Below are 13429 nucleotides of genomic sequence, written 5' to 3'. Positions count from 1 at the left end.
ATCAATTAGGTAGAACATGAAAAACATGGAAACAGAACAGAACACACTCATAGTTTGAGATGATCTATACAGACTGAAAATGAGAATACAGTTGGAGAGAATTTGGGGCTGATAAGAACTGGGCAATGTTTCACCTTGCTTATGGAAATTTTCTGATCCCAGGGCAAATGCAAGACTGCTAAGCAGAAAGCAGAAGCAGAAGTTCATCTCACATACTTTCAGAATTAACTGAAGTCAAAATGACTTCGAATTCTGTCAACACAAAGCTGCCCAGACCACTTTACAGTAACAAAGTTTAGGGGACAAGAAAAATCCATCCATACCCACTGGGAAGGAATTCAAAGTCACATGGAGTGATTTGCTGATGTAATCAAATGCAATTTACAACACTATAAATGCACTTCAAATTTAATGATTTATATAACCTTCATTGTGTTCTTTGATAATCAAGCAGAAAATGCAAACTCTTCACATACGTGACACGAGTTAATATTATTTTGCAAGGTCAAACCAATTTTCAAATTTTCTCTTCTCTTTGCCAGTACCTTTAATCGGCATCAGTGTTTCACCTTCCAGCATGCAAAAAGCACTCCTTATGCTATATAAGACTACTCCCCTTGCACATATATACATTCCTTGTGCAGTTAGTTCCTGAAGTTTACCCTCCAGTTTTGGATAACAAAGACTGAAAAGCAATGGTGCTGTATGACTTTAAGGTCTCTTTCCTGTTAGGGTTGATGTAGAGGTTTCAACAACATAGTCATCCTGTTGTGAGAAAGAATGTTTAGTATAGCAGTGCAAGTATTGATTTTTCCCTCAAAACCTTTCCCAATTCTCCCACATCTGAATGTCAGAAATCTGAAGCATTAATGAAATTACACTCCACTTCACTTCCCACACCAGTCCATCAACATTACACTACTTTCTTCTATTCCCAGTACCTCCAGGAAAAGCCACGCCTTTATTTATTTATTTATTTATTTATTTATTTATTTATTTATTTATCCTTCCTGGAACTACTACAAAAGTCTCCTGGGGCGCCTGGGTGGCGCAGTCGGTTAAGCGTCCGACTTCAGCCAGGTCACGATCTCGCGGTCCGTGAGTTCGAGCCCTGCATCAGGCTCCGGGCTGATGGCTCAGAGCCTGGAGCCTGTTTCCGATTCTGTGTCTCCCTCTCTCTCTGCCCCTCCCCCATTCATGCTCTGTCTCTCTCTGTCCCAAAAATAAATAAAAAATGTTAAAAAAAAAAAAAAAAGTCTCCTAACTGATTTTCCTGTGTTTTGCTCCAGTTGTCCTACAATTCCTTCTCAGCAATGAGCCAGAAGATTCCATTTAAAATGTAAAATCATATCTTATGTGAGATGCAGTAAAGTGTGGTGTATTAAGATGCCGAGGTTTTTCCTGACACCGAGCCTTGTTCTCACTGTCCCGTTTGCCTGCAGCACACAGTCCTCCAGAGCCCTGATTTGGGCATGGCTGGCCTCTCATTTTTCATGCCTCAACTAAATTGCCACTTTTTCAGAGAGGCTTCATAGATCATATTGCTTATCCTGTCGAAATTCAGGCACTCTGTGTTAGTTTCAATAAGAGCATATACTATAATTATTTTTGTACCACTAATTACAGTTTGCAATTAAATAATTATTTGGTTGATCTGCCGTGTGTATCATGTTTGCCTAAACAGAACCCAGTTTCTACGAGAACAACAAGCTTATCAGTTTTGTTTGTCAGACATTTTCTAACTCCTTAACATTATGTAGCTTTTTTAGCCTCTCTGTGCCTTATATGCCTCAAAAATAGGGTTAATTAAGGGATCACAGGGAGATTTAAATTTTTTTAATGTTTATGTATTTTGAGAGAGAGACAGAGACAGTGAGTGAACAGGAGCGGGGGGTAGGCAGAGAGAGAGGGAGACAAAATCTGAAGCAGGCTTCAGCCTCTGAGCTGTCAGCACAGAGCCTGAAGCGGGGCTGGAATCCAGGAATGTGAGATCATGACCTGAGCAGAAGTTGGCCACTCAACTGCCCCAGCCACCCAGGCAGTCCATGGGATCACAGGGTATTTAAAGAGATAATCCAAATAGAGTGCTTCTCACAGGGCCTAACACATAGTAAAAGCTCCATTATTATTAGCATTCTTTCCTGTGTCTTTAGTAACTAGAAGAGTGCCTAAAACATAGCAGGGATTCAATTATTATTGTTTCAATGGATGGATGAATTAATAATCGCACAAGGAGGAAGAGAGCCCAAAGGTTGAGCTTCAGATCCCTGGTTTCCTGGATACTTAGGCAAGAGATGAGAGATGGGAGGACAACACTTAAGTGATGACTAGGAAGATGAGAGAGAAATTGTTCTGAAATACCATAGTGTTTTTCTACTCAGCAAGTTGTTCTTCCATTTGAGTCTGATTTCAGCAGAAGGATCCCCAAACCCCACACGTGTCTCCCCACAAATGGTCTCCACATTTCTTCATTTTATAATTACAAACATTCATTCATTCTTCCTTAGTTAACTCTTCCATTCCATAATCACAGCCCAACTGTTCAATGTGAAATACCGTGGAAGATTTGGAGTATTGGTGTAATAAAATTCTGTCAGTGTATAAATTATATCAGACAATTTCCTCTTTGAGTAGCAGTAAGCAATTTTAAAAATGAGAGAGCAAAAGAGAGAGAGAGTAGGTTTCTGAAAGAATACAGATCGCTTCTAAGGGAAAGAAGATGAACAAGAAGAGAGACAGAGACTATCAAAGGCAAACTTCAAAAGCTTCATACTTTCACCCTGGGTCAGCCCTATTCATCTTCATTTACTTGACAAATAGTCTGCACAAAAGTGCATGGACTCCTGAGTCATTTCATCCTGGTTGGTCCCACAAACTTACTGTAGTGGGACCTGAAGTTATTAAGGTTGGACCAAGTGTTAAGGCAAACATGCTCAATTTGGGCCCTCTCCTAGTGTTATGTGCGTAGGCCACTTGAACTTTCCACAAAGCATTTTTTTCCACCTGGACCATAAGTATAGAGGTAACCTCTTCTGATTCCCACATCAAGATCTTATAAGATAACTAAGATGACACTTTCATTTAATTATTGGATATATTAAAAAACTGTACAAGACAGTTAAAGGAACAAAAACTATCACCCTTCTGGGTTTGATTTGAAATTTTGGAAGTATAAGGCTATATCAATATATGTAGATAGTCATATCTTATGTGCAGTTACAGAAAGGGTTAGCCTGAATATCAGAGTGGGTTAAGACATAAACAAAATACCCCCCACAAAAATAAATATTTTTAAAAATTTTAAAAGGGGGGGGCGCCTGGGTGGCTCAGTCAGTTAAGCATCCGACTTTGACTCAGGTCTTGATCTCACCGTTCGTGAATTTGAGCCCCATGTCGGGCTCTGTGCTTATGGCTCAGATCTGGAGCCTGCTTCGGATTCTGTGTGTGTCTCTCTCTGCCCCTCCCCCATTCGTTCTCTGTCTCTCTCTCTCTCAAAAATAAATAAATATTTAAAAAAAAATTTTTTAAAAGGCATAAGCAACATACTTTGAAATTAGCATAAATATAAATAGTGCACTAACTTAATATTTCCCAAAGTTCCTTGATGATTATAATCTCCAGCTTGAAGCTATAAGAATCACTATTAAATTTACAGTTTCCTAGGTTCCATTTTATACTCCAATTCAGAATTTCCAGAACATGGGCCTGGGAAAGTTACTTTACAAGCATTCTGGCAACTCATTTCATATGGGTAACCTGGAAACAATTGCTTGACCCTTTTTAGAAGCAACTAGGGTCTCTGATGAAATACACAAGCCTGGACCTTATCACATAAAACTAAATCAATAACTTTTCAAGTGGGAATCCAGAATTGACAATATTAGCAGTCTCTTTTAGAAAATTTTATGCACAATAAAGTTTGAAAACCATTGTTTTCTTTAACATTTTGCAGTAGGGCCAAGTCAGACTTGCTTTATTAAATACTGAGAACTTGTTATGATAACATTATGCAAATGTAAGTAATATCTATTAAAATAATGAATTGTTGCCTTTTCTTAAATTGTATATATTTATTCTCTTTAATATCTAGTCAAGTTCCTTAGTAAATTCTTCCCAGATAATGCAAAGGAATATCTTAAAGCTGTATATATATAGATATATATTTTTTTAATGTTTATTTTTGAGAGAGAGAGAGAGAGAGTGGGGGGGGGCAGAGGGGGGGATAGAGGATACAAAACAGGCTCTGTACTGACAGCTCCAACTCAGGAACTGTGAGATCATGACCTGATCTGAAGTCAGATACTCAACCAACTGAGCCACCCAGGTGCCCCAAAGCTGTTTATATTTCTTATGAGATAAACTATTAAAGAAAGTAGCAAGTTTATTGTCTAAATACTAAATATATTTCATTTTACATTTATGTTCAAAAGTTAGTGAAATTTCCTCACAAAATATTCAGATAAAAAAAGCTTATCTGTAGCTACATGTTGTTTCCTAAACTTTACAATTTGATTTTTATCTATAATTGACACATATTACTTCCACTTTATAAACAAGTTTTTCCAAAGTAAGTTTTTTTTAGTTTCATTATATTTCATTTATTCACAATTTTATATTTGTCTTTTCTTATCTAACATTTCTTCTGACACTTTACACTTCCTCTATTTCTATTCTTTACTTTTTCTATGTTTCTTCTTTAATTTTTGTGGTTTAACATTTTTTTCTTTTAAGCTTATTTATGATTTTTATTTTTAAAATTGGACTATTTTATTACTCATTATTACTTGTTTCTCTCTTCCTTTACCATCGAAAGACCATGGAAATTTTCTTTCCCTGAATTTTGGAAGTTAAAGAACTTTTTTATACTGAAATAGTCAGTCATGGAATCTTTCAGCGTCTGCCTTTTTAATCTATTTGTTTTGTTTTACTTATAGAAATTGTAATTTTTACCCCACATTAATCAAAATTACATGTTGGGAGAGTATGACTAGACAATTCTATTTCTTTCAACAATAGAAGGGTCTGCCAAATTCTTCATAGAGTTATTAGTACCACTGGAAGAAAATCCATCTGTCCTCGCTTCTGTGAGCTTGTCTTACTAGGTAATCTATAATATAAGATTATAAAGTATCCATGATATAAATGTCCTGGTGAAATGTAGCATCCTATCCATATTGTTCTGATATCATTTAATGGTATGGTCCATGAACCATGTTTATCATTTTACCATCAGAAATATGTTACTAATAAAAATAAAGGAAACTAATTCAATTGAATGCCTTCCACATTTACAAAAATATATCTAGCAATAGGGAATATGTAAAAATAAATAAGGTTTGATTGACTTGAAGATGCTTATAGACTAGAAGAAGTGGGATATAAAGTGATGTAGTAAAGAAGAAAATAATGTAAGTCTTAAGAAAAATAATTTAAGAACTTTGGGAGATAAAAAAAGTAAAAGCTTTGAGGCATCAGGGTAGGCTTCATACAGAAATGGCATTTGGGCAGAACTTTAAAGAATGGATGGGTTTGGGGAATGGGATCTGGAGCAGCTGGAGACTAAGCAAAAGGAACAGAGTAAGGAAAGGCACGGAGAAATATAGGAATGGGAATAGATCCAGAGGACAAGGTGATTTGGGGGAAACAACAATGCATGTAGCTTAATTGGAAAAGTGGAGGCGCCAACAATACCTAATAGGTGGGGAGAGAATGACACATTGAGTGCTCATTGACAGCATTTATTGAGTTTCTACTGTGTGCCAGGCATTTAGCTGTATACTTTCTACAACATAATCCCCAATAATAGTGTGAAACAGGTATTAAACATTATCCCATTTACAGATAAGGGAAAGAAAGCATTAGAGAACTGAAATGACCAGCAAGGCTGAGCCATTAATTGAATGGCCTCCTTGACCCCAAGGGTGAAGTGCATTTACTGCCTCTGGGATGTTAGCTTGATTGCAGAATGTAAGGCAGATTAGAGGAAGATAAAACTGAAGGGTGGGAAGGTTAGCAGACTATAGTGTTTTAAAAGCCCAAGAAAAAGACAATGGAGGTGTTCCTAAAGTGGTGGCAAGTTGATTGAGGGAAAAATACATTGTTTGATGTTTATTGATTTGATTTTGATTTATTTTCCCCTAATAAAGCATTGAAAATGTGGGCCCACTCCATCAGTATAAATTAAAATCCCTTACTGGTCTATCATAACATGCTCTAGATTTCTTTGTAGAACTTATCATGAGTTGTAATTATACATTTTTCTGACTGTCTATTTAAATTCTCTCTCCCTCTCTAAGCATTAAAGTCCTAGGTTAAAGGGACTATGCTTGTTACACCCAATATATACACTAAATATATGTATCCACCTACAATAAATATGTAGTGATTTTAAGATACTGGAGAACTAAATGCAAAATAATGACTTTGAGAACCCAGAGGTAAGAATTGGAAGGGGATTGGAGTGGTAAGGAATACAGGGGAAAGGAGAGTGTTTTAAAAAAACTAATTGAAGTTATGGAAGCCCAGGGATTGTGCATTGAATAAAGTAAGAAACCCAGAAAAAGAAACTTACTAAGATAAAGAGATGCATGATATTTTCAATTTAACACTGTATTCCACAGGATTTACCAATATGCTTGACTATTTCAAAAGACTTTATTTTTAACTCCAACCTCTTTTTAGTGTTTAGGTTTTTTTTCTTTCTGAGAACTTTTAAAAAATATATTACATATAACTGAGTCAAACTAAATAAGCCTATTTTTTTCCTTTTTCTACTTAATTCATAATATTTAAATAAGATTGGCCAGGATTACACGCAATGTAACTGTAACCTAGGATAACCACTGATTATGTAGTTATCAACCTTTTAGTTATTCTTTTATCTAATTAAGCTAATTTGCAGGAGAGTCCTCTTAATTCTGGAGGAGTAAATAGTTCCACAAATTTTTTAAGCAGATACTTATCCACTGTGACTAATACTCAAGAGAATTGTCTAAATTTCTGTTCACCTTAACATATTGATAGCAGTAACCAAAAATTGGTCTTACTAATATGTCTAGTTTGAAATGAATTTTTCATTTTCATCAGAACAAAGTAAGTCCCCTTTAAAAATCCATTTAAAAACAGGAAAAGCATTCTGAATCAATAAGCAAACTAAAAAGCCCAAGGATATGAGAGTTCTGAATTATGCTACATATGTTGGCATAGGAATAATAGAAGTTTAAGGATTGGCAGAAAATTTACAGGACTAAGTCTGACTCTAAGATTACTATCAGTGTGTTCCTATCCTGTCTACAAATAAGAAATTAACATAGAATAATTCCAGATACAGAAGATAGGCACATTTTTCCACAGTTGGAAAAGTTTTCTTTATGGAATTGGCTATTTATTTTCTATCTGTCCTTGCCTGGTTCATATTTCAAGATTTGCAATCAATATAAATTATACATTTCTCTTTAATTTATATGGTTGAGAACCCAAGCTTTTAACGTAATGATTATCCCTTATAAAATGATAGGGAAGGTAGCACAGTTAAATAAATACTGAATTGCAACTCAAACAAATATTACCTTTCCATTCTTTACTAACAAATTAAAGACTTGTCTATATCCAAAAATTCTGAAAATTTTCTCCCAAGGAAAAAAAAGTGTAATAATCTGAAATCAAGAAATGACTCACACGGAAATGAAAAATGATTTCAGTGCTGTGTGTTTAGAGAATTGCCTCTCAGCAACTTATAATGTGCTTAGGGCTTAACTGCTTCATAATTTGGTGAACTTCAATAAAAATAATAATAGTGATTATAATACCTGAGATATGAATAGCATATAACAGTAGCCATCAAAAACCCAAAAAGCAACAAAGCCCATACTATTTTGTTTCACTCATGCATACACATTTGAAAAAGAGGCATCCCAAAACTTCATATTTATTTTTCTAAAATCATGTTAATTTCTTATTTATTTCAGGCATTACTAGAGACTCAAAATTTACTGCGCACTCAGGTTGCAAATTTTACCTTCAACCTTGGATTTTCAGGGAAGTTTTACCACACAGGTAAGAAGGAGCTTTGTGTTCTCAGGAAGCTACATATAAATAGGAGAGAGGATTTTAAATGTTTCATAAGTAGGAGAAATCGAATATCTGGACTGATTATGGGAAAAACTTGGATGCATTATATGAGTAGCCAAATCCAAAATCAATGAGCTTGTTTACTTTGGCAAATACTGTTAAAATCAAGGGCAAAAGAGAAAGAGAACTGACTTTTTCAACTCAGTAAAAGAAACCAAGATCATTGTTTAAGTTGTGACTATGCATCTTGTCTCTCAGCGTGGTCCAAGTAGAAAGCATAGTGATGATGATGATGATGATGATGATGATAATGGTGATGATGATCATGATGATGGCAATAACACTCTAATAATAATAATGGACAGTGTTTTTAAAAAGTCAGATAGTCAAGGTGACAGACATTTTTGTACATATTATTTTCCTTTGGGAAACACCTGGTGATAAGAGAGGAATTTTGTAGCCTCAAAGAAAATCAATAGAGTCTAAGAGTCACCTTGCTTAATTTACCTTCCCTTGCAGGATTTTTCCCTAAAAATATTACAATAATTTGGCCCAACATGCATTAAAACCATCATAATAAGGCTTGTATTTCTTTCCATCTCTATCCAGCCACAGTTGCACTTCTGTTCAGTGTCAGCTTTTAACAAATTCTTAAAATGTGATTGGTGTTCATGCACTACTCCATGTTCTGATATTCCTCACCTCTCTACCCACCGTCATCTCCAGAATTTGACTTTTATTTTCTGAATATCAGCATTCTAATGTCTGGCACTAGTATGGACAAAGCTATGTTCATAGAGCATAGAAGTGACTATCTTGTAACAATGACAAAAATAGCACAAAATGGTGTGTTAGAGTCTGTATTAGGGCAAATACATACTATCTGCTCCTATTTCTGCATTTGTGATTTTGCACTGTCGTTACTTCATAGTATCTTAGTGAAAACATTTCATAGTATTCTCTATGCATGCATGTTATTGACATTAAAAATACCCTGTGCAAAGGTAGTCTTTAATGATCATAAATGCAGCTCATTTACCCAAAGAAGCTTTTTAATGTTTACCCAAAGAGGCTCAGCATGGTTTATTAGAATATTGAAGCAGCAATGTCTTATTGGCTTTTCTTTAATGCTTTTTCCCTCCCGCTTTGAAACATGTAAATCTGTTTAAAGTAATAGAAGGAAAATTAGTATTTAGACCAGTTGATAAATCAAATGATTGCATATTTTAAAAGGACATTTTGCAGAAAGAGATTTGGGTCATCATATCTGCACAGGCAAAGCAATTCCAGCTTACAATTTTGAAAATAGACATAGTTTTGTAAATCTTCTTCAAAAGCCCCCTCAAGAAATGAGTTCAGGCCTAAGAAGCTCTGACTCTGAAGTTATAAAGCAGATAACTCTAAAGGCTATATCTATTCACACAGGGGGAAAATTATGGGATTATTTGAAGTTCACACACAAACAATGCTATTTTGTCTTAAATAGCTAGATAGTACAAGTAAAGCCATTCTTTTGGTTGAAATATATCTGGATAACTGCCTCAGGTCTTTTATTTACTTTTCATATTCAGACCTATTAAACCTGGCAGACATTCACAGAGTTAATGTTGATAGCAGGTTATAACACTTCCCATTTCTTCTTTATGATCCTGAACATGTACACAGTACACATCCACTAGGAAATGAACAAGACACTAGTTAATATCACAGGGATAGTTGTTGGAGGAAGGTACAAAAAATCATTTTAATTATATCTTTTAAAAAGACCTTATTGACTCAAGTTGGTACTAACCTAACAAAAATAATGGAAGAAATTCTATTCTGTTATGTTGTGTTATGTAGTAGTACACTTTAGAGACCATACATTTAGGTTACACTTTATGAATGCATGTATATATACACACATGCATTCCTAAATCCCAGAAGTTTACTTTCCTTCACGTGAATATGAAACTTTCATTGATTTGCATCCATTGAATCATTGAAGAGCACCCATATTGTATTTCAAAAGTGCATCTTACTACGTTAAGTAGTTATTAATTTACCCAAAGATACCAAGGTTTCCTCTAGCATGGAATAACATGGTGATGCGCACTACAGGGAGGGCATACCTTTATCTTATCTAGTCACGTTCTTATATGGAGGCTTAACTGTATGGGAAAAAGTTTGCAAATCAAGGAAGTGCTTTCCTTATACTTGCACTCTGCTATGATGTGTAACTATTAGAAGATGGCCTTGTCACAATGATTGTCTCTGTTCTCTCCCAGGATGTTCTGATTTCCCAATGCATGAGGATGCTGATTGATGAGCCTCATTGTTTTGAAGACATTTAATCACATATGCCCAGTGTAATAATGATAGATTCTTCATTTCGTAGACTGCTTCACTTATTTGTATTTTCCATGTATTCTTTCCTGTTCAGTTTCTCTGTCCTTCACGTGCTAAAAACAATCTCACCCAAAAAGGACATATCGCTAAGCATTCCCTAACAGTCAGCCACTCACAGGTGCCAAATTGAAAGAGGAAGGACATACTGTTGATTAAAAGGGGAAAAAAAGTGTGGAGTTTGAAATAAAGAGTTTTAGTCTGGAAATATGTAAATCTTGATTGGAATTGCACAATGAAAGCTCGATTAAAGACATTACAACATTAAGATGCCTTCTAGGGATAAAGGACTATAAGTATGATTTTTCATAGGGCATAATTTCTAGTGACAATTGTCACTCTTTATAATTAATAATAAATTAATATGATTCAATCAATTACTCCATGGATATTTGTGAATTGTGTTAATATTTTTAATGAGAATTCATTTTACAAAAATATAGATCCTTTATATAAAACTATTACCTTTCAAACATGAAAGTAAAAAAAAAGGTATTACAATCATTCACTTTTGTTTGCTTTTAGTTTTTGATTTTTTGTATAAAGTATTGGTTCAAAGAGTAGGTATTAGCAACAGATTGCTTTTGTTCAAATCCAGACTTTGACATTTACTAGCTTTGTGAACATAAACAGGTTATTTAAACTTTCTTTGCCTCAGTTTCTGCATCTCCAAATGAGAATAATAATATCTCCCTCATCTAGAACATGTTCTAAGTGCTATTTTTTATTACTATCACTTTAAAAAGTATTTTTATATAAGATTAAATTTTATCAAAGAATTAACTGAATAATTCACATAGCTCTATTTTCTAATTATGAAATCATAGGTAACATGCATCCATGCACTCATTTATGCATTCATTTTATTTACTTATTTATTTGTATTTTTGTTTATCTTTAAAGAGAGTTTTAAAGTACTACAGTGTGGCAAACACAATCATTAACTGAAATAACACTGTTCTTATCCACATGTAGAAGTAGCATTCTTAGAAACAACTTTTATGTATGTGCCTTACATTCAGTGAAGCAATGCATTGTAAACATGTATATACAATGAAATAGTAAACTCTCCTTATTTATAGATACAAGTAGCATTCTTAGAGATATATTTTCTACATGTGTCTTTTTGAAGGTTTTATAGGCAATGCAATGTACTGAAAACATTTTCTGAAATTAATTTTCTTAATTTTTAATTGAAGTATCACTGACATACGATATATTAGATTCAGGTGTACAACATAGTGATTTGAAAATTACATACATTACAAATTGTTCACCATGATAAGTGTGGTTTCCACAGTCACCAAAGTTATTACAATGTTATTGACTATATTCCCCATGCTATACTTTTTATCCCCGTAATTTATCTATTTTATAACAGAGAGATTATACCTCTTAATCCCCTTCACCCTATTTCACCCACCTGCCACTCCTGTCCCTTCTGGCAACGGCTATTTTGTTCTCTCTATATATGAATTTGTTTCTCCTTTTTGTCATTGTTGTTGATATTGTTGTTTGTTTTGTTTTTTAGATTTTACCTATAAGTGAAATTATATGATATTTATCTTTCTTTGACTTATTTCATTTAGCATGCTATCCATCCATGTTGTCCCAAATGGCTAAGATTTCATTATCTCTTTACAACTGAGTAACATTCCATTGTGTATGTATACCACATCTTCTTTATCCATTCATCTATGGATAGACACTTCGATTTCTTCTGTATCTTGGCTATTATAAATACTACTGCAGTAAACAAAGGTGTTCATATATCTTTTTAAATTAGTGTGTTTCTTTTTCCTTGTGTAAGTACCCAGAAGTGGAATTACTGGATTTGTAGCTGTAGTTTTAGTTTTTTGAGGAACCTCTGTACTGTGTTATATAGTAGCTGCACCAGATTCCTGCCAACAGTGCACAAGGATTCTCTTTTCTCCGCATCCTTGCCATCACTTCCTATTTCTTATATTTTGATACTGGCCATTCTGACTGGTATGAAGTGATATCTCATCATGGTTTTGATTTGCATTTCCCTGATGATTAGAGATGTATCCTTTCACATGCCTTTTGGCCATCTGAGGTCTTTGGGAAAATGTTTATTCAGTACCTCTGCCCATTTTAATTGGATTATTTGTGGAATTTTTGTATTTTCAGGAGTTCTTTATCAGATATATCATTTGCAAATATCTTCTCCCATTCAGTAGGTTGCCTTTTTCTTTTATTGTTGGTTTCCTTTGATCTGCAAAATCTCTGTAGTGTGATGTAGTCCCAAAAATAAATTTATTTTTGCTTTAGTTTTTCTTGACTGGAGAGATATATACAGAAAATTATTGCTGAAGATGATGTCCAAGAGATTAGTGCCTATGTTTTATTTTAGGAGTTTTATTGTTTCAGGTATTATGTTTAGATCTTCAATCCCTTTTGAGCTTGTTTTGTGTATGCTGTAAGAAAGTGACCCAGTTTCATTCTTTTGTATATAGCTGTCCGGTTTTTCCAACACCATTTATTGAAGAGACTGTCTTTTCTTCACTGTATATTTTTGCTTCCTTTGTCATAGATTAATTGACCATGTAAGTATGGGTTTCTTTCTGGGCTCTCTATTCTGTTCTATTGTTCTGTGTATATTTTTGTGCTAGTACCATACTGTTTTGATTATAATAGGTTTGTAGTATAGTTTGAAATCTGGGATTGTGATATTCCCAGTTTTTTTCTTCTTTCTTGATTGCTTTGACTATTTGAGATCTTTGTGATTTCATACAAATTTTGTTTGTTCTTGTTCTGTGAAAAATGCCATTGACATTTTGATACAGATTGCATTGAATCTGTAGATTGCTTTGGGTAGTATGGACATTTTAACAATATTAATTCTTCCAGTCCATCAGCATTATATCCGTTTGTTTGCAATTTCTTCATCTTCTATTTCTTTCATCAATGTCTTACAGTCTTTAGAGTACTGATGTTACACCTCCTTGGTTAG

The 13429-nt window shown here is 34.3% G+C and overlaps 1 protein-coding gene across 1 annotated transcript in view; it reads left to right on the top strand.

Annotated features, from left to right (window-relative positions):
* LOC124519917 (bifunctional heparan sulfate N-deacetylase/N-sulfotransferase 4-like) overlaps positions 1-13429 on the top strand; it is a 403122-nt gene that overhangs the window by 253640 nt on the left and 136053 nt on the right. The window contains exon 4 of the mRNA XM_047090382.1: positions 7968-8055. Within this exon, the coding sequence (XP_046946338.1) occupies positions 7968-8055 (88 nt within the window). The remainder of the gene's footprint in view (positions 1-7967; positions 8056-13429) is intronic.

This window comes from Lynx rufus, unplaced genomic scaffold (genome assembly GCF_022079265.1).
Source record: "Lynx rufus isolate CCGP_SWC_20201006 ecotype Redwood Valley unplaced genomic scaffold, mLynRuf1.p SCAF_3, whole genome shotgun sequence".
Classification (NCBI taxonomy): Eukaryota; Metazoa; Chordata; class Mammalia; order Carnivora; family Felidae; genus Lynx; species Lynx rufus.
This window is presented reverse-complemented; position numbering and strand designations above follow the sequence as displayed.